This window comes from Cyprinus carpio, chromosome B5, assembly GCF_018340385.1.
Source record: "Cyprinus carpio isolate SPL01 chromosome B5, ASM1834038v1, whole genome shotgun sequence".
Taxonomy (NCBI): domain Eukaryota; kingdom Metazoa; phylum Chordata; class Actinopteri; order Cypriniformes; family Cyprinidae; genus Cyprinus; species Cyprinus carpio.
In genome coordinates, this window is record NC_056601.1 from 11,901,306 (window position 1) to 11,929,005 (window position 27,700).

General features: G+C 37.3%; 3 protein-coding genes across 8 annotated transcripts in view; 2 read left to right on the plus strand and 1 right to left on the minus strand.

Annotated features, from left to right (window-relative positions):
* Nucleotides 1–11,084, minus strand: part of LOC109090172 (leucine-rich repeat and calponin homology domain-containing protein 2-like) — a 78,198-nt gene extending 67,114 nt beyond the window's left edge. For all 5 annotated transcript variants that reach the window (XM_042724337.1, XM_042724339.1, XM_042724338.1 and 2 more), the window contains exons 1-3: nucleotides 10,936–11,084; nucleotides 7,222–7,329; nucleotides 6,619–6,994 (exon numbers count right to left, since the gene is read on the minus strand). In XM_042724337.1, the coding sequence (XP_042580271.1) occupies nucleotides 6,619–6,913 (295 nt within the window). In that variant the 5' untranslated portion in view covers nucleotides 6,914–6,994; nucleotides 7,222–7,329; nucleotides 10,936–11,084. The remainder of the gene's footprint in view (nucleotides 1–6,618; nucleotides 6,995–7,221; nucleotides 7,330–10,935) is intronic.
* Nucleotides 7,835–12,311, plus strand: si:dkey-17o15.2 (H/ACA ribonucleoprotein complex subunit 1). Of its 2 annotated transcripts, XM_042724346.1 has the most exons (9): nucleotides 7,836–8,216; nucleotides 8,883–9,041; nucleotides 9,228–9,325; nucleotides 9,470–9,561; nucleotides 10,683–10,740; nucleotides 10,868–10,920; nucleotides 11,041–11,112; nucleotides 11,198–11,321; nucleotides 11,501–12,311. In XM_042724346.1, exons 1-9 carry the CDS (start codon nucleotides 8,129–8,131, stop codon nucleotides 11,876–11,878), a joined length of 1,122 nt encoding a protein of 373 aa, XP_042580280.1. In that variant the 5' UTR covers nucleotides 7,836–8,128; the 3' UTR covers nucleotides 11,879–12,311. The 2 variants fall into 2 exon arrangements, with proteins under 2 accessions (XP_042580281.1, XP_042580280.1); XM_042724347.1 differs by lacking the exon at nucleotides 11,041–11,112 and having other exon boundaries at nucleotides 7,835–8,216.
* A 1,629-nt stretch (nucleotides 12,312–13,940) lies between these two features.
* LOC109090149 (U2 snRNP-associated SURP motif-containing protein-like) lies at nucleotides 13,941–26,875 on the plus strand. The gene is made up of 24 exons (XM_042724333.1): nucleotides 13,941–14,095; nucleotides 16,005–16,086; nucleotides 16,162–16,273; nucleotides 16,719–16,828; nucleotides 16,999–17,066; nucleotides 17,237–17,331; nucleotides 17,417–17,481; nucleotides 17,635–17,800; nucleotides 17,917–18,122; nucleotides 19,587–19,630; nucleotides 20,328–20,432; nucleotides 21,164–21,230; nucleotides 21,349–21,515; nucleotides 21,666–21,828; nucleotides 21,940–22,019; nucleotides 22,521–22,608; nucleotides 22,719–22,847; nucleotides 22,945–23,140; nucleotides 23,330–23,407; nucleotides 23,804–23,837; nucleotides 24,516–24,660; nucleotides 24,773–24,883; nucleotides 25,177–25,367; nucleotides 26,392–26,875. The coding sequence occupies exons 2-24, from the start codon at nucleotides 16,009–16,011 to the stop codon at nucleotides 26,516–26,518; spliced, it is 2,625 nt and encodes an 874-aa protein (XP_042580267.1). The 5' UTR covers nucleotides 13,941–14,095; nucleotides 16,005–16,008; the 3' UTR covers nucleotides 26,519–26,875.
* The last annotated feature ends 825 nt before the right edge of the window (nucleotides 26,876–27,700 follow it).

Sequence of the window (27,700 nt, forward strand, 5' to 3'; positions counted from 1 at the left end):
CACCAGCAAAATGAAGTTAAGTAGTTCCTCTCAAAATAACGCTTACAGAAGTGATTAGAGCCAGTACTGTCACTTGCCTTTGAACATTGTTTTTAGTAATTCTTCTGATTTAAATGTCACAATGTTGAGATTATCTACTTGGATAATCTGAACTACTGACCAGCTTAGGCCAAGAAGGGGGAAAAAATGTAATGTTGAGCTGTGTCTATCCCTTTCAGTGTGTACAGCCATCAAATGTAATAAAATCTATAGGATGGATGATAGATTCTGTTGATAAATTAAGATCTGCATCATTACATGCATTACATTTTCCCCTGAAACTTATGCAATGAATTTTTTTTTAACAAAAACAATTCATCAACAAAAGTAATTCATTCAGGCACAATGACAAGAGATTTAAAAATAATATGAGTGTAGTTCCTGGAAGCACTTTCCATTTGTTTCGCATCAAAATAAACCACACTGACCTGTGTTTGCAAAATATAACCTTAGTGTTGTGAACATACTCTGAGTAATCTCAAAATACTGACTGTGCAATGAAACTTCATGAGTCATAGTCACCATTGTACTAAAATATCAGACCTTTACATGTTTCTGACCATTCAAGAGCTGAGACGGTTTCTTGAAAATAAAGCACTCTTTTTCTTTTTGATTTTAATAGCTACTGATCTAAAAAGGACATACAGTGTTCCTGGTTACCCTAAAGAGAGAAATTAATGAAACATTCACTCGTTACACTGCCACAAGTATAAAAAGCCCTGGAACTTCCTGTTACTTTGTACACAAATAAATACCCTTTGTGACATGACATATTTGATTTAGCAGGATTAATTTAGCAATCCAGTCAACACTACTGTGATGTTTACAGTATCACTAAACAACCTTCTTTCCTATTTGCACACATAAATACAGTAGACCTTAGGATGGGTAGTGCTATGTTTAATCTTTGACAGCAATGAAAATGAGGAATAGAAATACAGTGTGTTTAATGGACTGTACTGATGTTAACCAACTGACAAAACATCATTCCGAAAATAAAAAGACTGTAAGACTATCACAGCATTGTTTTCATCTGTGTTAAGTTCAATATGGCGTCTAACCTGACGAAAGTCTATTCTTGGATTCAATCTAGGGGTGGGCGCTATACCGGTATGAACGGGACTACTGGTATTATGTTGTGTCCATGATATGGATTTTGCTATACCATGCGACAAATCCATGACATTAAACTGATGCCCCTTTCTATTTCTGACGAACTCCAGCGCTCTGATACAAAGAAAAATTTCAAATATTCATAAAGAGAATCGTGAAAAAATAGTTTACTCAAAAATATTAAGCAGCAAAAATGTTTACTACATTGATGATTTCAGGTCTATGTCTAATCCCACACTTTTTCTAGTTATATAAGATTAAAATATTTTGTCTGTAATTTTTTTCTCATGTCACAATATAATATCGATATCGCCTGGACAGTGTAAAATACTGTGATATGAATTTTAGCTCATATTGCCCACCCCTAATTCAATCACAACAATATTTTGAACTTTGTCGGTGGATCGTGCTGCCTCAAGATTTCTAATAACCCAGACATTACAGTAATCAGAGGACAGTCTCAGAAGCATTTTGCCATGCAGTAGCTGGGACTAGTGGTCGACCGATATATTGCCAATGCCGATATATCGGCCGTTATTTGTCCTTTTTCAAATATCGGCATCGGCCGATAAGTTTTTCTGCTTGGCCGATGTGTTCAAGGCGGGACTTTTATTTTGACGATGTTGAGAACAGCAGCAGCGCCTGAGCACATTGTGCTCACATTCTCCCTCTTGTTTACTGTCGTTGTTAACATTTCTGTCTAATATGGATAGAAGTCTGTCTAATAATCCGATAGAGCGGTTAAACAAAGGAATTAATGTATACAGAAAGTATTATAACGATTACTTTTATATTATTAGTAATAGAAAGGCAAACATTATAATACTTTCTCATTTGCTATCAGCATTAAGCAAATATGCATTTATATAATTTAAACAAATCTTTGAATGACTAATGAACATTTAATTCCACAAACCTTGCAAACTTAGTCAAATCCAGCTGTGAGATCTTGTGAAGTGTGTATTTTTATCCATCGCATGTTCTGTGTGACGGTCGGTCCGTGTGAATTGAATTCTTTGAACTTTAAACTCATGATTTCAAATTATGCTGTGCTTTATGCATTTGCCCACTGTCATATTTATTTCGTTTTTACTGTGTGCTGTATGTAAAATGAGGGTTACCCTGGCTTTATTTGAAAAATATGATTCCCAATGCACACAAACTTACCAGAATACTGAGTGCCCTGTTGGTTACAGTGTTTACTTCCTTTTTAATTATATTTTTATTAAATATTTATTTATTTGTGAAAAAGTGTTTATTTTACACATTTATTTTTTAATCCATTGTCAAATTATTTCAAATTTCTTAAATATTACTAATAATAATTTTAAAAAAATTATATAGGCTTTATATCGGCTATCGGCCCCCCTGCTTTCCAAGATATTGGCATCGGCTGTCAAAAAAAACAATAACGGCCGACCACTAGCTGGGACGGATTCTTCGCAAAGCATTAAATTTTTCTAGGGTTGCAAAAAGTTGGAAAATTTCCAGTAAATTTTGGAAACCTTCCATGATTTTTTGGAATCTTCCAGGGATTTTTGGAAAGTTTCTGGAAATTTACCAGAAATTTTTCACCCCTTTGCAACCCTACATTTTACTGATATTTAATTTGATATTGTTATGTTTCAAAATCCTTGCTGTTCTGTGCTTACAGGAATTAAATGCATACATATTTAGAATAATTGAACTATACAGCCCAAAAGTACAGTTTCAAATACAGCTGTTGAGTAAGTGACACCAAATTCAGCACCTTCCTCTGACTGCTGAATCTCTCAATATTTCCTCTTTTTAGAAAGTTTGGGAAATTATATTTTTCTTTTTCTTAATTAGTTGTTGGAGCAACAATTAACAACACTACATTATCATCTGCAGTGGTTTCCTATTTTACCCTTATATGCCAGCTGCACAGTTTAACTTACCATCCCTTATTTCTACATTCTAAATCCAGAAATGCGAAACATGTTCATTACCCTTTTTATCTTATGACCACTTCCTCTAAAGCACTATGATGTCATGAGCCCAAGGGTTCTGCCTAGAGACAGAGAGGATTCTGTGTCTGTCAATAGAGCACAAGACTTGACATATTAAATGTACTTGACATATGACAGCATCTAAAGTAATGCAACACCAACATTAAAATTCAGTCATCAATAAACTCCTTCTGTGGAACTCAAAAGGAGATATTTGGAGAAATGTGTTTTTATGTCTATGTAATGGAAGTCAGTTGTTCTTCAAAAAATCAAAATCAAAAAGAAATGCATACTGGTTTGGAACAACATGAGGGCTGTAACAATTTAGGACAACTCTCACTGGTATAGGTGAAATATTGTGCCTTTAAGCCAAAATATCACTTAATGTTAAAATGGTTATGACGGGCATTAGGCGTACATCTGCATCAGCTCTTAATACAGGTATCCTAAAAGCTCGGCAGATACATGCATATTTCATACACATGCATGACCACAATCTGCCTTAATGCAAGTCATTTTCATGAATGACAGCTTTGCACTTGAATATTATATAGTGCATACTACAGCTAGATAAAAATCTGCTGCACTGACATTAAGAGAAAAAAAATCAATATTTATTAACATTCATCATTTTATCTTCCTTCTTTTGTCTCCATTAATATCATGTCATTTGTACTTTACATTTATGTAAAGATAATGCATGAGATAAAAACAAAACTTTATTGGTCTCTGACAAACACCATCTCACATCAATCTTTGTCACATAAATCATCTTGTTAAGTTGCTTAGATATCTGTGTAAACTTTGACTATAGTCTTTCAAACTTCACTTCTGTGTAGACCTTTACACTGCTTTTAACTATTGTTCTTTGGGTAAATCTCACCTTTCAGCATTTAAAGCATTTATTGCACATAAAATGTCTTTGCAGGACAATGGTGGAATATTGTACATTTATCCACTTGCAATATACTTTACATGTGTTCAGAACAATGTTGTTATTTCAACTTAAACTATTAAAAATCTTTTTGGTTATCAAAATAAAGCTGAAATAAAATATAAATATTAAATAAAAAACTTATTAGAAATATTCCCTTGGTGTCTAACTGCATTAAATAAGTTTTACTAATTTAGCCTACTAAAACTAAAATAACTAAAAGCAATAGGAATATTAAAAAACTAATAGAAATGACAAAAGCAAAATATACTAAAAAAAGAATAAAAAAAATAATAATTCAAAATATTCGTAGATACTATTAATAGGATATAAATAACCTTACTAACTCTTACACAAAATAAGATACAGTCAAATATCAATATATTGCTATTCTTTTTCTTTCTTTTTTCTTTTTACAAGATTGCGTCAGTACTTGGTTTACATTTAAATTCATAAAATGTCCTAAATAGGTTCAATTAATGAAGAAGCAGGTCATTCAAATAAGTCTAAACACTGAAACTTTGCATGTAGCACAATAAACACACTTCTGGTCAATATTGTAAACTGCATAAGAGAAATTGAAACGGATCCAATTACAATGTACTGAATTAGGACACACGTATCATGCTGTGTATCTTATTGTGAGGTAGCAGCTGATATCCAGTCCTGAAATATATATATATTTACACAAAGACAGTTTACAGAAATTGAAACCAGTTTATCAATGAGGACACATTATGATGACAATGCTAGTATATACAGCAAATCGCTGACTCTTGTTGTTAACTCAAATCATAAACAATAATAACATAGAAAAATGGTGGGGGAAAAGAAAGCAGGAAAGACAAGACAAAGAGAGGAAATTGTTCAACTTTGTCACAGTTTAACATTAGAGACTTAGGGGTGTCTTCATACCCCAGTGTTGAGTTTGTGTCCAAACACAGCCAATAATAGCAAGGACTGCCAAGTGGGTCACTTGAGCCGCGGGAACAGACCCACACCACACACATGCTCACTATATTCAAGCCTAGTCAAACTGTCAAACACACACAAAATCTAACACGTACACAAGCAATCTCATTCTCACAAATGTGAACACAGATTGCAAGATGAGGGTTCTCTTCTCTTAATGCAGAAACACAGTCATACATCTCCAGTTGAGTCAGCAACAAAGTCACTTCCTCTTACGGGTGACAGTCTGGTGAACAGTCAACTATTTCCTCTTTCATATACATACACATGCACACAAACAAATGCGCACACATACAGCCTTATACTATTAACAAATGCCATCTGTACGCCAACGACCCTGACAGAAACAGCGATACCAGTGAATGTCCAGCGTTATCTACAACAACCACAGGCTTCTTTCAGCAAACAAGCCGTCTGAGAGAATCTTGATAAAAACAATCGAGCCTTCATACAGCTAAAATAGTTCTAAGACACAGCCAAATATTCACTAAAGACCTATTCACTAGTGTAACTCAATACAGCTGAATGGGAGTGTAGACAGGATGCTGTGTGTAAGGTGTGCATGAATGAATGGATTAGTGTCCCTCCTCCCACTATCTGCTTCACATCTGAATGGCAAGACTACCATTTGGGACCGTAGACACTTCCGAAAGAGATGCAGCCATTTAATTTCTTACCACAGCTCCAGAAACAGCTGAAATGTAGCTAATCCACTTTATGCTACAGTATTTATAATAGAGCAGCCCACTTGTACAAACTGAGATTTGCCACACCAAATATTATTCAGACAAACACAAGCTTTTAATACTATTACACATATCTAAATTGTAATACTAAATTTTAGTAAAATCCGTGTTTTTATTATATCCAGGGCTGCTTGAACATTGACTTCCACTGAGAGGATAAAGAAAGGTACGCGTGATAGACTACAGAGACCGACGGCAGCATCTTTTGTCTGGCACTACAGCCTCTATCTGCATTCATCGTCCGTTTATAAATGCTTTTCACCATCGCTTAACACCCTATTCACTAAATAAACGGTTCCCATACTGATAAATGAAACGGCTATGTTAAATATAAAGGGAGCATTCTAGTTTTGTTGCGCGCTCGTAGTATAGATAAGGTGCAATGTGGTTTCTACGGGTTTGCATGTTAAAACCTGCTGAATTACTGGAGCAAAGGTTGATGAAGATTGTCTCCTGTCGTTTCAGCTGAAGTGCTCTCTTCAGTTTTATTCATATAAGAAATATGATTTGGGAAAGTGAGATGTGAAACCAAAACAACCAGGGATGCCAGTGCCTTTTAGACAGTATTTCTAATGGCAACTTTATATGGGTTTTTCACACCACGCTGGATATGATAAACACAAGAGATCAAGCGTGATACTAACGGTTTTCCCTCGTACATGCACCATGTGCACTGTCTATTGTAACCAACACACAAACACCGATTGACACACCGCGCAAATGCACCAAAAGGGCAGCCTCGCGCTTCGCTTTATGGGGCTTTTGTTGTCCTCTCAAACCAGGGATCGCGAGAAGCGGGTCAGTGGAGCATGCAGAAAGATTAGCCCACATCTGAGGGACCCACCTGCTTGTGTAGTATCGGTCAGATCGTAGTTGAGCCCCGGATAGTCGCGCAGTTTTCTTCCGCTGATATTGAGCATCCCGGAGCAGACGGCATCTTCCAGCGCTCGTTCCAGACTGCGGGCGGTGTGCAGCGGGTGTTGCTGCTGCTGCATCACGCCAGGGTTCCAGTGCGCGACATTAAGATAATGCTGGCCCTGGAGAGCCGTCGCAGGTCCTACAGCTCCCTGACTCGCCGCCATTTTCATAAGTGAAATTATTCTTAATAATAAAAGGGGTCTGCCTGGCGTGCCGCGCATGCGCAGACGGAGGTGGGGAGGGGATGGGCTACTACTGGAAAGGGGCGGGGGACTGGCTCAGCTCTAAGTACAGCAGGTATCCTGTAAAGTTAAACCAAGAGAATTCATTTATGTTTTGCTTTTTATTTTATATAGGTAAACCACTATGTGTAGAGAATGTCATCGGGAATATTTATGTGAAGCGGGAAGAATGGATAGCGGGTTTAAACACTTTCAAAAGCTATTTAGCCATACTTGAGGCGTTTTTTAACAAATGTGTAATGTGAATGTTGAGTGATATGAGGTAGAAAGTAGGTGTCATGACTTTCCTTTCCGGGCGTGTCTTATCTTCTTTCATGTGGTGCCCGGCGGTTGTTCAGTTGTGGTTGGTGTGGCACAGAAAAACGGGCCATGTGCCCTGAGCTCAGAGGCGAACCCTGGCGGATGAATGGGGAAAATATTAATATTTACATTTAGTCATTTAGCAGAGCTTTTATCAAAAGCGACTTACAAATGAGGACAATGGAAGCAATCAAAATCAACAAAAGAGCATTTGTATGCAAGTGCTATAGCTTCCCATTCATTTTCTATGGGTGCCCCATTTTTGGGCACGAATGACAAATTTAGGAGTTTCTTTTCAACCACTTAACTTTGTTGAATCGAGTCTCTTTTTTGTGCGTGTTCAGGTAGCAAACTTACGAAAAGTAGCCAAGTCTTAGCTTAGGAAACTATTTTAAAAAATAAATAATGATTTTGCCCAAATTTGTCCCGCATTATGAATGAGGGTTAAATCGGAACATTTGGGGTGAGGAAAGAAATTTGGATTAACTGTAAAATAATTAAGAATAAAACATGTTTTGTGATTATGATAAACATAATAAATGAGGGGGAAAAAGTTAAGAATTGAATTCCTGCCGCTAGTTGTGTTGTGTGTAAAGCACCTTGGAAAGACCTGCCTACCGGGATTAGACACAGCGCTATTTTGGAGCTCTTGTCACATTGCTCGTCAGATTCATAGCGCTGCTGGGCTGGGTCACGCTGCTAGGACTCGACACAAATAAACACCAAGAAAGAGCATTGAAACCGGGTTAATTTAAAAAGTTTCATAGTTCGTCACTTCATTAGTGTTTCTGCTTTGACATACCTCTGGAAGTTACCGAGTGTAAATACTTTGGCGTTTGCGAGACACACGACGCTTCTGAAACTTTTGCGTGCGGAACGACGTTGAAAGACGAAATGGGCGAGAATGATATTCAAATGGAGAGTACAGAGCAAATGCAGGAGCCTCACGCTTCAACCTCGGACAAAATCGACTTGTCATTAGGTTAGTAATTGCGAGGCGAGACATCAACTTAAAGTCATTGTGATTTGGATGAGTTGGCAGGAACCGTCGGTTTCGCTTCTGTGTTGACGTGTAGAGCAACAGCGCTCAGCTGTCACATACATTCAACAGCTGCCAGCCAACGTGCTCGTGCACGCACAGCATCTACCTTGAGTTTAGCATTATAATAAATTACTGAAATGATATGTGACTGAATGAAAAAAATGAAGTAACAATTAAAGTAAAATAAAACCTTCATCTATCTGTACTGTAGCCACACTATGACTAGCAGCAGTCAGCCAGCCATATTAACACAGACCTTCATTGTTTAGTCAACAAATGTAAAAAAAGATGATGCTTCTTAAGGTTTTTTTGTTGTTGTTGTTGTTGTTTGTCGATTTGTGATGCATATCTGGTATATTGAGAGGGGTTTTGAATAGAAAACCCACCCACCCATCAGATAAACAAATATAAATTTAGGACATAAGGAGCCTTAATATGCTGCAAATGACTACTTAAGTCTTTCCCTATTTAGCTCAAACAAGTAACATTCAAATATTATCTAATATATCATTCATATCATTGATCTTTAAAATGAATGATTGCTCGTTCAGTGGCCGTTTTAAAATAAACCAGAGGTATAATACTTTGTTCCTTTTGTTTTCACAGACGACATTATAAAGCTGAATAAGAAGGAACAGAAGGCAAACAGAGCTGCCAACAGAGCTAAAACTAAACGTGCTGTTAACAGGAACAACGTCTTGAAGAAACTCCACCAGGTTCCGCAGCAACAGAGGGGACTCAGACGAGGAGCGCAGCAGTACCAAGGCAAGCATTTGATACTTAAGTCTCTCTTATCTCCTGCATTTTTTTTTTTTTTTTTTTTTTTTTTTTTTTTTTTTTTTTTTACAGCTGATACATTTGGACTGTTTGGCATATGACTTCTGCCTGATCTGTTTTAAAAGGTAAAAATGCTTCATTTAAACTGTATAAAGACTTGTAAGTTCCTCACAGGGCCTGGCAGGGTGAGAGGTTTAAGGAGACAAAGAGGATCTGGGAGGGGCATGATTTCGAGAAGGGATTCACTAAATAGAGCTGCTGCTGCTGCCACGGTAACAATCATTGTATTGTTTCTGGTTCTGAAATAAGGTTAAGTAATTGAAGCACAGATTACTTTTAAATTGAATTTTTAATTTAATATTTTGCATAATAAGGAGATTTTTATTTTCCAACAATGTTTCTACTGTTCATCAAAGACTGGTGAGCAGTTTGATCAGAGCACATTCACATCGAGGGGAACATTCAGAGGACGGGGAAGAGGTAGAGGAAGAGGAGGCGGACTGAGCAGGTTCTACACTCTTTTCTCTCTTTTAACATTATCATTCATAAAATCTGAATAATAAAATAAACTATAATAATAGTAATAGTCAACAGAAGTGGTGAAGTTGGACACAGGAACTCATGAGAACTGGTTTTCATGGGAAATAGTCTTCCAGTTTATAGCCCAGTCTCTTTGAAGATTCTATTTGAAGCCATAATATCTGCATAAATATAAACACTGAAAGTCACAGATGCAGAAGAGAGAAGTGATAGAAAACATTTCCATGCAGCCAAGGCTGAAATGGCCAGTCTCTTTCTTAAAAAAAAAAAAAGCTTAGGATGATGCAGCTGTGGTTTATCATCTCTAAAAAATTCCAACCTTGAAGAGAATGTAGAGAGACACACAAAAGCAGAGATATACACTACCATTTTAAAGTTAATAGGGTTTTTTATTCATTAAGTATTAAGAAATTGCTCCTTGCTGAATAGATTTATTCATTTCTTAATACTTAATGAATAAAAAACCCTATTGACTTTTAAACAGTTATTCATTAAAGAATCCTGAAAAAATATTTCCACAAAAATAGCAGAACTGTTTTCAACACTGATTATATATTTCTTTACGCACCAAATCGGCATATGAGAATGATTTCTTAAGAATGTGACAGACTTGTGAAAGACTGGAGTAGTAACTGCTGTAATTCAGTTTTGCCATCGCAGGAATAAATTACTTTTTAAAATACATTAAAATAGAAAACTGATATTTTAAATAATAATTGCAGTAATAATATTTTAGATAATAATATTTGACGATATTACTGTATTTTTGATCAAATAAATGCAGCCATGGTGAGCATAAGAGACTGGATGATTTAAAAATCATTAAAATTCTAATATATATAAAATACCACAGAACAATAAATGGTAAAAAAAAAAAATGTGTTGGGTGACATCTGGTAAACTCTGTACCTCATTTTTGTCAGACTACAGAAAATATGCTCCTGTTAACCCATTACCTTATGGGTTGTGAAATAAAAAACAAAATCTTCTTATAAATAACATTCAACTTTTCCAAATATATCCATAATCCCACCATAGCACAGTCTGCAGTTTAAAATAATTGTTTGTTTGCTGTTGTTGTTGTTGTAGGGGTGCATTCTCAACAAGAGGACAAAGGGGTGGAAGACCATTTGTATTAGACAGAGGGGTAAGAAGGACAATCTTTATTAATAAATATAAATAACATTCACATTATACAAAACCTATACATGGATTGACCTTGCTGTTAATATATTTTAGACCTTCACTTCTGTGTCCTGTCTTTGTTACTATAGTTTGCCGCTACAAAAAGAGCTGAGAAACTACAAAAGTATCAGACAATAAGAAGGTGAGTTTTACTTACATAAGAAGATGACTCTATATTCCAAAACATAATCTCAGGGTGTGTAAACTATTAGTCTTCGCTCGTTTTCTCTCTCTCTGTGTTTGTCACACACACATACTGAAGTCGAAGAACAGCACCATCTGGCTCCATGCTGACAGTTTCCCTGCCAAATGCTAAATCTGCACCTGTCGCTGTGTGAGTAAATCAACCTTCTCACTTCCTTCTCATTCACTGGTTATACATTTTCTTTGTTTCTCTTTCGCTCATTTCAATCCATCAGGAAGACGTCTAATCAGACTAGGAGGGGTGGGGCAGTGTTAAGAGGCAGATCATCTAGAGGAGCCAGTACTTCTTCACTTCAGGGGATTCATCTGCAATTTAACTACAAAGCAACTACTAACCAGGTGAGTTCAGCCTTCCAGCAGAGCCTGTATATCCAGTACAGTGGGGGAGTCAGACATTTATTGCATTTTATTAGCCCTAAGTGTGTCAAAACAGCAAAATTGTATTATTTTTTGTAAACTTGGATGATTAAACTTAAACACTTCAGCTTTTATAGGCTCTGTTTTATTTTGTTTTGTAGACTGCCGTATACCTTAATGACCGTTTCACTGACCTGAGGTTAAGAGGCCAAGGACGAGGCCGGGGAAGAGGAAGAGGAGCTGTTGGAGAAGGTGGAAGAGGTGGAGGAAGAGGAAACATTGTTGGGGGTGGACAAGGTAGAGGACAAGGAAACATTGGTGGTGTAAGAGGCAGAGGAAGAGGAAACTTTATGAGGGGTGGCAGAGACAGAGGCAGAGGAAGAGGAAACTTTATGGGGGGTGGCAGAGACAGAGGCAGAGGAAACATTATGGGGGGTGGCAGAGGAAGAGGAGGGGTTGGTGTGACAAGAGGAGGAAGAGGCTTGAGAAGAGGGAGGGGAGGATCAAGAGGAGCCGATCGAACAGTAACTCTTCAGTGATTAGAATTACATCCATTCAATTTTATGAAGTAATAGTATTTACTGAAAAATTCATTTTTGGTAAAAAAAAAATAATTTTGGTGCATCACTGTTTACTGTAATAATGTCGTTCAACTTAATATCTGTAACATTTCTGACAGCGGGATAAGGGGTTTTTATTGCTGTGTACAAACAAAAAAAATGTCCTTTTTAAAAGAAAATGTAAATTATTGATTGTTATATGATGAAGGTTTTTACATTTTTAGGTTATGAAAAAATAAAATGTTAAAAAGTACCTCATACAGTGTAAATACTGTTTTGCATTCTGATATTAGAAGGAAAACTCAGCGATAAAAACTGAATCCTATACTTTAAACAAAATGTAAAAAATATATATCAAAAGTTGTTTACATTTGATATCATCATATCAATAAACACCAAACAATGAACAGTTTTTATTTTTGGGAGAATTATTTTGTGATGTCTGTCTGGTCTGTCTGTTTATTTGGACATGCTGCTTAAAGGGATAGTTCACCTAAAAATTTAAATTCTGTCACAATTTACAGACTTTCATGTTGGGTAAACTATCCCTTTATGCAAAAATTGGTGAGTCTTTGGCTACTTTAGTGGATATTGAGACATTTTTATCCCATGTTACAAGTGGTATTCACCAATTTCCAATATAAAAACTGGCTATTTATTAACACATACAGATATTTCAGATGTTTCATTCTTGATGTTTCTTTTAAAGATGTTTCCTTTTTTATCTATTTAAAAAATATCAATATATTTTTTTTTTGTTAAAAATGATAATTGTTCTCATGTTGTTAGCCCCTTTCATCATTTTGGTGAGAAAACAAGGGCACAGACATGAGCAAATGTTAACAATGGATGAATTCTGTGAAGTCCTGTCATAGAGGTTGTTTTGTCTCACATGATGTTATCAAAATGAACCTCAGGTTGAAGCTAACAGTAAATCCTTCACTTTGCAATGACTAACCTCAGGCCACTTCTTGAAGACTGTTCATTTTATTGCCATAGTTACTATAGTTAAACCATGGTAACCACAAATTAACCATGGTTTTGCTACACTAACCATAGTTTAACCATGGTATTTGTAGTAAAACTGGTAATCAATACACCAAACAAACGTGGTTACTACACTTTCACTTCAATAAAAGTTGGTTCATTTTCATAAGGGTCATTAATACAAGCTCCAGTTAAATCATCCCAACACTCCTCCAGCCCAGACTAACCCAGCTCTCTGTTCCTAGCTCTATCTGTCAGTGGATCACCAGCTTTCTGACAGATAGACAACAGCTAGTGAGAATTGGTAAATTCACTTCCAACGCCCGCACCATCAGCACTGGCGCTCCTCAGGGGTATGTGCTCTCCCCACTGCTCTTCTGCCTCTATACCAACAACTGCACCTCTATAGACCCCTCTGTCAAACTGCTGAAGTTTGCAGACGACACGACAGTCATGATACAGAAGAGCATACGCAGCATATAGTGATATGGAGAGACACAGAGGAGACTGTTGTTGACAAAGGAATTGTTGAATAAAGTTTTTTTTTTTCTTTGCTTACGGAAAGTATTCTCGTCGCTTCATAACGTTACAGTTGAACCACTGATGGCAGATGGAGTATTCTGAAGATGTCTTTCATACTTTTATGGACTTTGTTCTTTCATACTTTTATGACACTGTTATTTACTTGGCAGTCAATTGGACAGTCACAGGCCTCATGGTTTTCATCCAAAATATCTTCAATTGTGTTCCGAAGACGAATAAAGCTTTTACAGGTTTGTAACGACATGGGAGTAAGTGATTAATGACAAAATTTTCATTTTGGAGTGGAGTATCCCTTTAACAACTTGGAGCTTAACATGCTCAGAACTGTGGAGATGAGGACTTCAGGAGAAACCCCCCTTGCCCTCTTCTGTCACCAAGGAAAATACCTTGTGTGTGTAAGCACACTTGGCAATAAAGTTCTTTCTGATTCTGATCTTTAATATCAATGCTTTATTAACCCAGGCAAACATACAAAAGCAGACAAGCGACTGGAGACACCATAGACGGAAGACACAAGCATCCGCTGCAGTCGCAGAATGAGGCGTTCTGAGCTCTGATTGGTGTTTATCACGCGACGTCACTTTTCCGCTATTTCCATTTCTAGTCTATTCAAAATGGCGGATTAACAACAAACGAACGGTTTCGTTTTTGCAACGCAAGAGCTGTGTAAGTCGCTATATAGATTGTTTACAGATGTGCAACAGGTTGCAGCATCAGATATGTCTTCATCGCGTCCTCCAGCGGCGTTAATACAGTTGACAGCAAAAGGTTGTCTGAGGTTTGAACGAGGCCAGGAGGACCAGAGACGTTAGCCCGCACGCTAACACACACACACACACACACACGGGCTGTCTGTTTCAGTCTGGTGAGCTGCACACATAGACAGCTTTTGGGGGGTCGTGATGCTCACGAACGCTGTCTAGGTAACTTAGGCAGCTCACTAGGTTTGGAGTCAGTCGCAGAAAGAGTTATGGAGACATCACCACAAGCAGGTCTATGAGTATTGAAAGATTATGTTATAACTTTATACAGTAACTTAGTGGCCAAAAGTTTTGGCAGTGACATCAGTTTTGTGTTTTGCAAAGTTTGCTGCTTAAGCTGTTGTGGTGTTCATTCACAATGTTTCTAGATTATTGTGTAGTGTGATCAGATGCATTTTAAATAATTGCTAAAAGCTTCATTGGCCAAAAAAACAAAACAAAAAAAAAATTCTCAGTTTTTTGATCCTGACACAAAATGACCAGCTAACATTAATTGACTTCTCATCATATCAGCAGCACATGGGAAAGTGTGAATGAGTACGAGTCAGGTAAAATCACACATAATAAATAGATTGTAAGAGCAGACTGATGGAGGGAAGAAGCGCTTCCAGTCATTGTGTTCTTGTTAGCAATGGTTACCTCCAAAGAAACACGTGCAGCCATCATCGCTTTGCATCAAAATGGCCTCACATGAACCATTTCATCAAGAACTTCAAGGAGAGAGGTTCGACTGCAGTGAAGAAGTCTTCGGGACGTCCCAGAGTGTCCAGCAGGTGCCAGGACCGTCTCCTCCTGAGGAGTCCGCTGTGGGATCATGTCTCCAGCAGTGCAGAGCTCGCTCAGGAATGACAGCATGTTGGTGTGAGAGCGTCTGGACAGCCTGATGTTAAGAAGGGCAGCAAAGAAGCTACTTCTCTCCAGGAAAAACGTCAAGGACAGACTGAAATTCTGCAGGAAGTACAAGGATTGGACTGCAGAAGACCGGTGCAAAGTTATTTTCTCTGATGAAGCTCGCTTCCGACTGTTTGGGACATCTAGAAAATCGATTGTTCGGAGAAGAAAAGGTGAACGCTACCCTGAGTCCTGTGTTGTGCCAACAGTGAAGCATCCTGAGACCATCCATGTGTGGGGTTGCTTTTCAACCAAGGGAGTGGACTCTCTCATAATTCTGCCCCAAAACACTGCCATGAATATAGAATGGTGTCAAAACATCCTGCAAGTGTGACTTCTTCCGAGAACTAATAAGGCAAGAATGGATCACCATCAGTCAGGATTTGGCCCAGAAGCTAATATCCAGCATGCCAGAGCGAACTGCAGAGGTTATGAAGAACAAGGGTCAACACTGTAAATATTTACTCATTATATTTTTTGCCAATAAAAGCCTTTAAAACTTATATGCTTATCATTGTTTTTCAGTATACCATAGAAACATGTGGAAAAATAATCTACAAATACTGAAGCAGCATACTTTGCAAAACACAAAATTTATGTCACTGCCAAAACTTTTGTCCATGACTGTACAGCCAGTGCTGCTTCGCATCTTCAAAGTCCTGCATCCTGCTGTCCTCAGTCTCGGTTTAGATCAAGACATGCAAAAATGGCTTTTTACTAGTATTAGATTGTCATTAAGTGAAGAAGTGCTCTGTGATATCTGTCAGGTATGCAGGGTCCTGTCCCCCAGACTAGATGTTTTTGAGTAGCTGCTTCTTAAATGTATTATATGTAGTCCCCCAATCATGAATATATGGTTACATAATTGTATAAACAACACTGCTGCAGTGATCTAAGTGCAGTACATTTATGCTGTGTTTTAGAAACATGGCAGACAAAAAAGGGAAATCAGTGGGGGTGAAGAAGACGCTAACAAAAAGAGAGCAAGAGGAAATGAAGAAAAAGGTAAGCACTTTGAGATACCCAAGATTATTTTGTGTTGTTGTCTTGTACAACATTTCTCTGTCTCACTGTTACCAGGAGGAAGAAAAAGCTGCTGAAGTCTTTGAGGAATTTATAGCTTCTTTTGACACTAATGACAAAACTGGAGTGAAGACATTTGTACGAGGAGGCATTGTAAATGCAACTAAAGGTAAGTTGTTGTGCTTTTCTTATAGTATGAATTAGCCTTTATTATATTCAGTTTTATATTGCCTTTGCAATTTTTATCTAGTATTAATATTTTATTTCAGCTCTTTTTCAACTAGTTTTAGATGTAGTTTTACAGTAACAAAACTGATCTAATTTCTGTTTCATTGAAATATAAAAATATGTTCCCTAGTGTGGGTGTTTGAGCACCTGTGTTTCTAGATCTCTGTAGTCTGACGCAATAAACCAGTGATCTGGTTACTGATTTGCTGAACCGCTCAAGCTGACTTTGTGTATGAGTTTAGTGCCTATATGTTGCTTGCAGGAAAAAGTTTAGAATTTGAATTGTGGGCTTCTATACTATAAACTATAAATCTAAGCTGTTAGATAAAAAAATGGAGGAAGGAGTGAGTTATGATTGCATGTTTTTGTTGTTGTTCATTTCTCAGAGGAAGAAGCCGCAGAGGTGAAGAAGAGCAAACTCTACAGACCCGCCTCTAAATTCACTTCTCCACCGGAGAATACCTCACCTGTTCAACCTGCAGATGTTAAAAAAACTGTAAGTGACCTTCGGTCTTCTGTAGTCAGATGAGCTTAATATCCTTTGAAGAGGTAAGACTGGGTTAGAAGGAACGTGTTGAGAAGACCACCATAATCAGCAAAGATGAATCACAAAATACAATAATTAAATAGTTAAGTCTTAACATTTTTGTTGTTTTTCCATTCTAGACCGTTAAAAAGAAAGTGGAGGAGAAGAAAAAGAGTAATCTGGAGCTCTTTAAAGAGGAATTAAAACAGTCAGTGTTTCTCTCAAAATCCACTTCATCTGTTTTCTAAATGCATGTTATTGATTGTACTATGATTCATCCTTGTATATTTTCAGCAATCAACAACTGATGGATAGAGTTTCCGCCTTATAAATAAATAAATATATATATGTTCTGTCTTTTTTCGATCTGTCATTCAGAATACAGGAGGAAAGAGAGGAGCGATATAAAAAGAAGAAAGGTGACTCTGGAGGAGTGTACCCAGATCTGGATTTACCTCTGACACGACGATCAAGTAAGTCTGACAAACTCACAACAAACATCTCACTTTGGAAACCCAGTGGAAGCCTAAAAAATCTTTTTATGTATTGTGTTTGTAGTATTTGATGATGATCCTGCAGTGCCAAACACAACAAACCTGTACATCGGCTGCATCAACCCTAAGGTGAGGAGAGGCTGCAGTATTTTGACCTGCTGATTGCTGTATAATCCATGGAAAAATCTGGCCAACAGACTGTTTAACAGTGACCATATGGCACTCTTGTAATTACACAGTACGTTTAGACTCTTATTTACTAAACTTTGACTGTCTCATTAGATGACAGAGGAGATGCTCTGTAAGGAGTTTGGGAAATACGGACCTCTGGCCAGTGTGAAGATCATGTGGCCTCGCACTGAAGAAGAGAGAACAAGAGTCACCAACCGTGGTTTTGTTGCTTTCATGACACGGAAAGATGCAGAGCGTGCTTTGGCTGCACTGGATGGTGAGGCGTCGTCAATCCTCAAACCAGTGTAAATGAAATATTACACTGCCGTCTGTCCAAAGACATACTTAGTTGGACAGTTTTGACATTTGAGCTCTGGTGTCTGTGTTTTGCAGGTAAAACAATAATGGGTTTTGAAATGAAGCTAGGTTGGGGGAAGGCAGTACGTATACCTCCGCAACCTCTGTACACCCCCATTGGGGTGCTGAAGACCACTGCCCCCCCTCCACCATCTGGGCTGCCATTCAACGCCCAACCCAGAGACCGCTTCAGAAATGACTTCACCAAATCACGCAGCCGGTCACAGGAAGACTTTTACAAGGTAACCACATGCACTGCCTCCTGGTGTAGTAGAGTATGGTATGCTGAAGTCAAGGTATTTATAAAAATAAAATTTTCTGCTGGCAAGGTATTTTGAGAGCATGAAGAATTACAAACGTTTACTTTTTTCAGCAAATAAAAAAGTAGGAAAATGAAAGGAATGAAGATTACTGCTCGCTGATTTTAGGTTGATATAAAAAGACTGTGGCTGAGAATTAAGATTTAATAAAGAGATACATTTTGGAATCTGAATCAAATGTTTTGTTGTTTTTCTTTACTCATCTGAAGTTTGGGGTTGGTAAGATTTTTTAAAATGTTTTTAAGAAGTCTCTTATGCTCACCAAGGCTGCATTCATTTGATCAAAAATACACTAAAACAGTAATATTGCGAAATATTATTACTATTAAAAATGACGTTTTATATTTGTAATTGATTCTTGTGATGAAATGATGCATTTCTTATTATTTTTGTTTCTTACAATAATAAACTATATTTTTCCGCTTAATATATTTGCAGAAACTTGATAATTTTTTTTCAGGATTCTTCAATAAATAGAAAGTTCAAAAAGACATAATTTATTTTAAATCAATCAATCTTAGTAATCGATTTAATGCGTCCTTGCTGAACTAAATAATCTGTTAAAAAATGGACTGACCCCAAATTTTTAATGATTGTATATATTAAATTTAGAGAAATGTGAGTCAACCTTTAGCTGCACTGTCAGAGAAATTTGGTTGTTTCATTGTTTGTGGAATGTTTAAAGGTCAAGTCACAATGTGATTTCGGTTGATTTGATGTGAGATGTGAGTCAAAAGCAGATGAAACCAAAACACTGTACAGAAACACTTTGGTATACTTGGTCAGTTTTAAGTTCTGTAATGTTCATTAGCTTTGGGGGGCATCCTGTGTAACGAGACATTTCATTCCCATCAAGCTGATTGGCTTTTTAAGACTTGCAGATCCTGTTAAGACCAATTGGCTGGTCTCTCCATATCACTTTATGATTGGTATGTCAGAAGTGGGTCCCCAAACATGTCAAATCCAAACCCTCCAAGTCCTTTAGCTTTAGCAGTAATTCAATACAATATTCAATTCAAGTAAGATTATTTGGATTTAATACAAAATTGTTACCGAAATATTAAATCACAGGGTACTTTCACATCACAGATAATTTGGGAATTGTATCTTTTATTTTAGATTTATTATGCGGTTTGGATTTATAAGCTTTAAGCTGGAATAAAATATGAAGCCAGAGAGGTTAGAGAAAGCAAAGTTTCTAAATACACAGAATGTCCCTCAGACAGAGCAAGAAGCAGCGGTGAAATGAACTCATCTGTTTGCGGAGCATGTTTCCAGAGGTTTAGCTGCTGCTGCTGATATTAATCATGAATATTTTGCAGTTTGTTTAAATATAAACTCACTGTATTTTTGTATCTTCATCATTTGGTTTGACGTCATGAACAGACTCTGTCCGAGGCCGTAGTGACAGTGGTAATCCCCACAGAAAGGTACACATTCTCTGTCCATTTATTTAAACACCATTGCTACTGAAACACACACACATACACACTCACCGGTAGTCTGACACCTAATCACAATGGTTAGTTCATAGGTTCTTAATATTGGTCCTGGGGACCCCGCCGCTCTGCACATTTTCAATGTCTTTCTTATCTGACACACTTGCTTCAATTCATGAAACTCGCTTAAAAGGATTAAGAACCACTGGGTTAGTTCATTAGAAAGATACTTTAAGACATCATTGATCTTAGATCGTAACCATGGAACCAGATACATATAGCCTACATACCTTGAGGTTACCCACCTCTAGCAACATCAGCAACGTCTATAGTCTGTTATTACAATTGCAGTAAATAATTTTATACCCAGTAATTGCTACTGTGAAAACATGTAGAACACCACACAGTAGCCTTTTTCTAACGTTAGAAGCTAACATTGTACTAAAACACACTCCCTTAACGGTCTCATAGGGACATGGTAACATCAGAAAGCAATCTTATTTGGAGTGGACAGAAAATACAGAGCAAAATACAAGTTTCAATCTGCCAGACAGTGAAAATGAAAGAAGAAAAAGATAGAACTGACATGGTAAGGCTTTAGGGATTATTATGGAGTTGTGGAGAAAAATGGAGAAAAGAAAAGAGTGCCCTGGTTCATTCTCTCATCCATCTCTTTTGTGGCTGATAGGAACCTGCTGGGCTTGATACACAGAATGATTGAGTTTGTGGTAAGAGAGGGACCCATGTTTGAGGCCATCATCATGAGCAGAGAAAAGAACAACCCTGACTTCAGGTATGTGAAGTGTATTCTGCTTGTGACAGAATATTTGAACCATTAATATTCTTAGATAGCTTGCTCTACATGAAATAGAAATTTTAAATGCATGTTATTGGTAATATTGTGAATAATTCATGTCATAACTCAACCTTCTGTTCTAGAGAATTTTCACACAGTACTGTACTTCACAGTACAGAAGATCTGTTGCTACTTGTTACATTGCGATTTCTGGTTAATAATTATGAGAAAATAAACATGAACTAATTAATAATTCGCAATATGATAAAGGGTGGATTTTCATTTCACGCTAACCTTAAAAGGAATAGGACACTTTAAAATTAAAATTCTGTTATTTACTCACCTGCATCTTCTTAATCAGAATTATTTTCTTTTTACGTCACAAAAGGAGACATTAGGCGGTATGTTCCATTTCTCGTTTTTTCATACAACGTGAATGTAACCCGGATGACACATAAGTAGTCTAAGCCAAATGATATTAAGGCTCAGAAATGTTTACTCTCAATTGTGCTGTTTGATATTATGAACATATTTAACTTTTATGAGAACCGGTGACATTTCTGGGATAGTCACCCACCATTCACTTTTGTGGCTTGGAAAAGAACAAAGTCAGCATTCTGTTAAATGTCTCTTTTGTCACTTATTCAGGTTTAGAGGGTGAGCAAATATTTAGTAAACTATTTTAAGACTTTTGAATGTCATATGTAACTGTCTGGTTATTGTTGCAGGTTTTTATTTGATAATAAAAGTCAGGAGCATGTGTACTACAGATGGAAACTCTACTCCATTCTACAGGTAAAACGATCCACTGACTTTCGTGGCTAGACACAGTCTTACTCTCAAAAATAAAGTTAATTTTCACATCTATATGAAATCTGTTAAACATTTCTCTGTGTCTCTGTCCTTCTTTCAGGGAGAGAACCCAAATAAATGGAGAACGTCACCTTTCAGAATGTTCCGGGGCGGCTCTCTGTGGAAGCCACCTCTTCTTAACCCATATCTCCATGGTGACGAGGAACCAGAAGAGAGCTCCTTCCCTTCTCAAGAGGAAGAGCCAAAGAAAGGGCACCTGAAGGCAGAGTAAACATGTGTTCCTCTCCGACAGAAATAGATGTTGTAGGACGTTGATTTCTTTGAAATGAAATGCACATAGGCCTGTGATGTTTGGGTGCCCACATATGTTTGGTTCTGTAATGTATGTGCATATTGACTGTGTTTGTTGTGTCTCAGGCACAGAGAGAGGTTGGAGGCCTTGCTAAGAGGGCTGACTCCTCGCAGGGATGAGATCGGTGATGCAATGCTATTCTGCCTGGAGAGAGCGGAGGCTGCTGAGGAGGTCGTCTCCTGCATCACTGAATCTCTGTCTATAGCACACACACCACTGCAGAAGAAGGTACATGTAAAATTACAGTTGTACAAAGTTGGAGTTCACAAATCACATTCTAGAGTTTGTTGCATAGCCCTTCTTTACACTTTTGGACATTTTGTCTCCTGTATATTGCAGATCGCCAGACTTTATCTAATATCTGACATCCTCTACAACTCCTGTGCCAAAGTTGCAAATGCGTCATATTACCGTAAATTGTGAGTCAGTTTTATTTGATGTTTTTCTTTATTGTATTTGTGCTTTTTTTTTTTTTTAAGTGTCTTTAAATTTTTTTCAAACCTACAGCAATGACATGATTATTTCACTTGAAAAAAAAAAATTAGATATAATAAAAATGTATTTTCTAAATGCATGTTATTGATCTTATCATGAACAATTCATCCATGCATGTTTAATTTTTAAAATGTTTTTGGACTTTTTTTAATCATATCTGAATAATCTAGGGCAATATCTCTGATTCTCCTATCTCCCCTGATTTCTTAAGATCTATTGCAAGCTCATATTCAGATCTGTCTCTATTCAATCAGTAACCATTAAATCGAACTAAGTCCTCACCCTACATTTTTTCTTTTTGATAGTCTGTGCCACAATACAGAAAATAATCTGTCGCTACTGCAGTACAATCGAAACTTCAAAAACTTTGATGTTGCCTCTGATGAAGTCTGAAGCTTTTTCTATTTTGTCCTGCTGTGTAATAGTTTTGAGACAAAGCTGCCGCAGATATTTGGAGACATCAGTGAAGCGTATCGGAACATCCAGGCCCGGCTCCAGGCAGAGCAGTTTAAGGTGGGAGCAGTCTGTTCTAGCATGTCATCTGTCTTGAGCTCCTCCCCTGCAGAGATCTTTGATCCCACTCCCCGTCTAAATTTCTCTCTTTCAATTCTCTCTATCTGCAGCAAAGAGTCATGGGATGTTTTCGTGCGTGGGAAGACTGGGCAGTTTATCCCGACTCCTTCCTGATCCAACTGCAGAATATATTCCTGGGGCTTATTAAACCCGGAGAGGAAGTCATTGACAGAGCAGAGGTGAGCTGTGGCAAATAGATAAAGGAAAAAAAAACTATAAATAAACTGTATATGATCTGTAAAGTGTACTATATTCATTTACCTACCTGTTCTCTAGCCCAAATCTCCTGATCTAGATGGGGTCCCATTGGATGGTATTCCTCTAGAGAGAGGTGAAATTGATGGTGCACCCCTTGATGACCTTGATGGATCACCTTTGACCTGGGATCCGTCCTCTATAGATGGTGTACCGGTGGATGACATAGACGGTGTTCCCCTAGGAAACCCAATAGACGATATTGATGGTGTGCCATGTAGGTAGAAGGGCATTGAGGTCGTTGGGAGTTTATCTTGTTTTAATTATATTGTTACTGCTATTTGTAGCCAATTTCCTAAACTGAACACAGTGGAAGTGTTAAAACATCTACCATATGGATTTTGTTATATTGGTTTTATTTAAGTTACAAATATTTCCTCTTTGTGCTTGTTTTTGTCTGATCCAGTTGATGAGGGCTCAGATAAGACTTTACCCGCTGTTGCACTGTCTAAATGGGAGAAGGTGGAAGATTCTGAATCCTCAGGTACAATCACAACATGAGTAGTAAAACATGACTCTTTTGTAGAGATGAGTTGAGCAACAGTCCAGGGCCTCCAGGAGTTAAACAGGACAGATGTGGCCATTTTTCATGAACTTGTATACTCAGTGCCAAGAAGGAAATATTTAGTACTAGAATACTAATTTCTGCAATCCTTCATTTAAACTAAATTGGCTGGTTTACTTCTTTTACAGATATTAATGACATATATTTCACTAAGTATATGTTTAATACATTTAAATTTTGCCATCTTTCCATGAATTGTATTAGTGATCATTAAGAAAATACATCTTTTGTATGTATTCAGAGGGACACTGTGTATATTCCTTTTAACTGCTGCATCCTGCCGCAAACTTTAATCTGTTTTTATCATCATTTTAGCCAAGAATGACTCGGACACAGAGGTGAATTCAAGGTAAGACTGCTGGATGTTGTTGATTTTATTCACTGTTCTCTGCGATGAGCTGGTGATTTAGTTTCATCACATGACAAATTACTGGAGCATTTCAACAGCCTCATCAAATCACATGCTTGCTTTTACCATTTTCTTTATAAGGACTATCCACTAAACATTATTTTTGTTAATGTGTACGTAGGGCTGTGCAATTAATCGCATTCAATTGTCGTGCGCATCTCGTCAGTAAAGACGGTCCTGTGATTAGTACTAAATCAGCATCACCTGCTTTCAGATGGAGCGGCTTTCACTACACAGAGCCATAGTTCACTGACAAATTTGGCGATATCGCGTTCAAAATCTAATGCGAATCATCTGCGATTATGAGGGCGATTTTGCCTAATTGTCAGTGAAATACGGCTCTGTGTAGTGAAAGCCGCTCAATCTGAAAGCAGGTGATGCTGATTTACTACTAATCATGGGACCGTCTTTACTGACGAGATGCGCACAACAATCGAATGCGATTAATTGCACAGCCCTATGTGTACATACATGTGTAAGTTGGCAGAGGTTTTTTTTTTTTTTTTTTTGGGTAAATCCAGGCTATAAACATGAATTATGAACAGGAAATATTAGAAAATACACCACTCTTTTAGTTTGGGTGACCTCATTGTTTCCTGTCCTGTCTTTGGCATGCAGTGGCCTGAAGGAGAATGATGGTAACTCAGATATGAGCAGTGATGAAGCTGACAGCCCTAGCAGGTATGAGGGGGCGGAGTTTAAGAGTTCTCTGAGAAATTTTGAACTGTCTGAAAGCAAAAGGACACGCCTCCGAGAACTTGAGGTTAGTCAGTCACCCATGTTTTATGTCTCGTTCTCTCCCACACACTCACAGACATGGCACTAGAGCTAACTGTGTTGCCAGGTAGTATAAAAGTGCGGTTATGCGTTTGTAGGTGAAGGTGATGAATTTCCAGGATGAGTTGGAGTCGGGTAAGAGACAGAGGAAGTCCAGTATGACTCTCCAACAGCAAGTTCAACACTACAGAAACAGACTGCTGCAGAAGGTACTACACACGGAAACTCTCATAATCGAGAATTAAACAATATGCAGATTGTGGCTGATTGGTCAGTATGCATTCCAATTGTGCTAAATGATGCAAAACAACTGGTCACCACCAAGACATGTTTTTGGCTGGTAAATATTCCCATTTGACCTCTTTATCAGCAAAGTGTATATGTATTATTTATGCCTGCTGTCTCATAAGCATATAATTCTGGTAGAAAATTACTTCTGGTAAATCGGTAAACTCACTTATTATTCATGTCTTTGTTTTTCTTTCTGTCACTGTTTCTTTAGGAGTTTGACAAGGACGATCAGGAAAAGAGAGACAAATATTCACAAAAACAGAAAGACCGGTCCAAAAAAGACGAGCGGAGAGATAAAGGGGAGGACAGGAGTAAAACAAGGGATAAAGAAAAAACTAGAAAGAGTGAGGACAGAGATAGGAGTAGAGGACGGAGTCGAGACAAAGAAGAGAGAAGAGAGAGGTATGCACTCATCTCACACACACAGTTTATTACATCCCATTATCATTCAGAAACAGTTATTCGCAATACCTTGACCAAGCACAATGCATCAGGTTTTCAGCGACAAGTAATTTGTCTATTCACACTAAAATCCAAAAACACTTACAGCCAATCAGAACAGAGACTACAATTCAAATGTTGGGAGTTGGTAAGATTTTTTTGAAATGTTTTTTAAAAACCCACATCCTCTCTTCAGGTCATTTTGACCTGAAACTGACTTTCAATTTGTTTTTTATTTGTTTGTTTTTTAAATCAAGTGTTATAGTATTTCAATTTTGACCCGGGAGGGAAGGATTTGTTACACTTTATGATCTCTTATGCTCATCAAGGCTGCATTTATTTGATCAAAAATTCAAACATTAATATTGAGAAACATTACAATTTAAAATAACTGTTTTCTCTTGTTATACACTTTAAAATATTGGTGTCACGTGATCATTCAGAAATTTCTCAGCAAAATTTGTTATTAATGTTGAAAACTGTTGTGCTGCATAATATTTTTGTGGAAACCGTGGTACATTACTATTTTTATTTTTTCAGAATTCTTTGATGAATAGGAAGTTAAAAACAGCACAGTGGTTAACCAGAAAAATTAAAAATGGCACATCATGCAGAAAAGGTCGCCGACCCCTGATATAGACCATATGTAGCTCCCCCCTTTTCAGCGTATATGAATGTACTAAATAGTTTCCCAGTCTACTGACATTTATGACATCTGCTTCGAGCATTAAATTCAACAGCAATGCTATAGAGCTACCGCAAAAACTTGTTTTTCTAGCGCATAAGGTCTATACAAGTGTGAGGTTACCCAGCACAGCACTACAGAAAGAGAAACCAGCTGACTTTAGAAATATCCTGATGCTTGTGGTCACAGCTACTTAAAATTATAATTGACTTGCTTGTCACTTTGTGTTGTTCTTGGTCATGTTACCATATTAAGTGTACCACTCAGTTTATCCTCTGTCACTCTTTGTCTTCCATGAAGAACAAGATCCCGATCACCACGCAAGTCAAAACGCTCTCGATCACCATCACCACAGCACAAATCCTGGAGGTCATCATCCCGATCACCACATCACTCACACAAAAAGAGTAAGAAGAGCAAACACTGAACTCTGACCCTTCGAACCCTGTGACCTCTGCAGTCATCTCGTAACACAGCCTGATGGAGCCTATGGATGGACTGCTTTCGTCACGCACATCAACATGTTTTTATTCCACAGTTCTGGCTGATTTACAGCTGTTCATTTGTTCCCCGAAAGGTCCTCAGTGTGGCTGCTGCAATCACAACCCTGGGCTTGGCTGAGTTTTTCTAAGATGAAGTGTGAACTTGTACAGATCTTCTTTTTTTGTTTTGTAAACCATTTTATTTGTGTTTTCCTCTTGTTTTAAATCCGGTGTTTAAAAAATGCTGCAAGATTGCCCCCTCCACCTCCAGACTTTACAATAAAAACAATTGTGGAAGGAAATATGTCTTTTGAATATTATCTAAGGAGTTAAAGGTTTTCACAAAGCAGTTGTTAAACAGTGGTAAATATTTAAATGCTTTACAGTAACTTCTAATTATTAGTGTTCATAGGAGGCTCAGAATAAAACTATTTGATTTGTAAGATCTTTTTTGAATTATTGCTCTGCCATGAGGTTCTCACTTGGAAGAAAATTGATTTGAAAAGACTTAATTTTCTCTAAAACCACCCATTGATAATGATGAGAACGCAACTCATACCTTATTAATAAACATATCTCACAACCGTTATATCAAAATATTGAATAATCACAATACAATATATATGTATTCATATATGAATTGCAATACAAATATGTATTCATAATACTATTTGCATTGTGATTTAACTAGTGATTTTAATTCAGTTCTACTAATACAAAAGTTGGGTTACCATATGAAAACTTTTGCTTATGAATTAAATTTTTGGAGAGAAATTTGTTTCCCTGTAGCACTGTCTTAAATGTCTTGCAGTTTATTGCTGCATGACTATGGCGTGTTCATACAGGTGAGCAGGAACCTTATTGGAAGTTATAGGAACTGTGACCATAGTTGTGTTTGTGAATGTTTATCACATGTAAACATGTAGTGTCTAAAGAACTGTCCCACCAGTGCATGTGCATTCATTTTTTATGGTGATATTACAATCTTTAAATACAGTATCCAGAAAAAGGGACTTTTCATTTGAAATATAATTGGCTTATATATTGCCATTGCTCTAAAAGAAAAACATTTAATATTACATGGAAAAAATTTCCTTTGTTCAGGCATAGCAGTGAAAAATATTTTA

Excerpts from the sequence above, each read along its gene's own strand:
- si:dkey-17o15.2 (XM_042724346.1), top strand. The coding sequence starts at position 8,129 with ATGGGCGAGAATGATATTCAAATGGAGAGTACAGAGCAAATGCAGGAG. Across the intron at positions 10,921-11,040 it reads AAGTATCAGACAATAAGAAG|TCGAAGAACAGCACCATCTG; the intron begins GTGAGTTTTACT and ends CACATACTGAAG. Across the intron at positions 11,322-11,500 it reads ACAAAGCAACTACTAACCAG|ACTGCCGTATACCTTAATGA; the intron begins GTGAGTTCAGCC and ends TTTGTTTTGTAG.
- LOC109090149 (XM_042724333.1), top strand. The coding sequence starts at position 16,009 with ATGGCAGACAAAAAAGGGAAATCAGTGGGGGTGAAGAAGACGCTAACA. Across the intron at positions 17,482-17,634 it reads TCGGCTGCATCAACCCTAAG|ATGACAGAGGAGATGCTCTG; the intron begins GTGAGGAGAGGC and ends CTGTCTCATTAG. Across the intron at positions 22,848-22,944 it reads AAGTCATTGACAGAGCAGAG|CCCAAATCTCCTGATCTAGA; the intron begins GTGAGCTGTGGC and ends CCTGTTCTCTAG.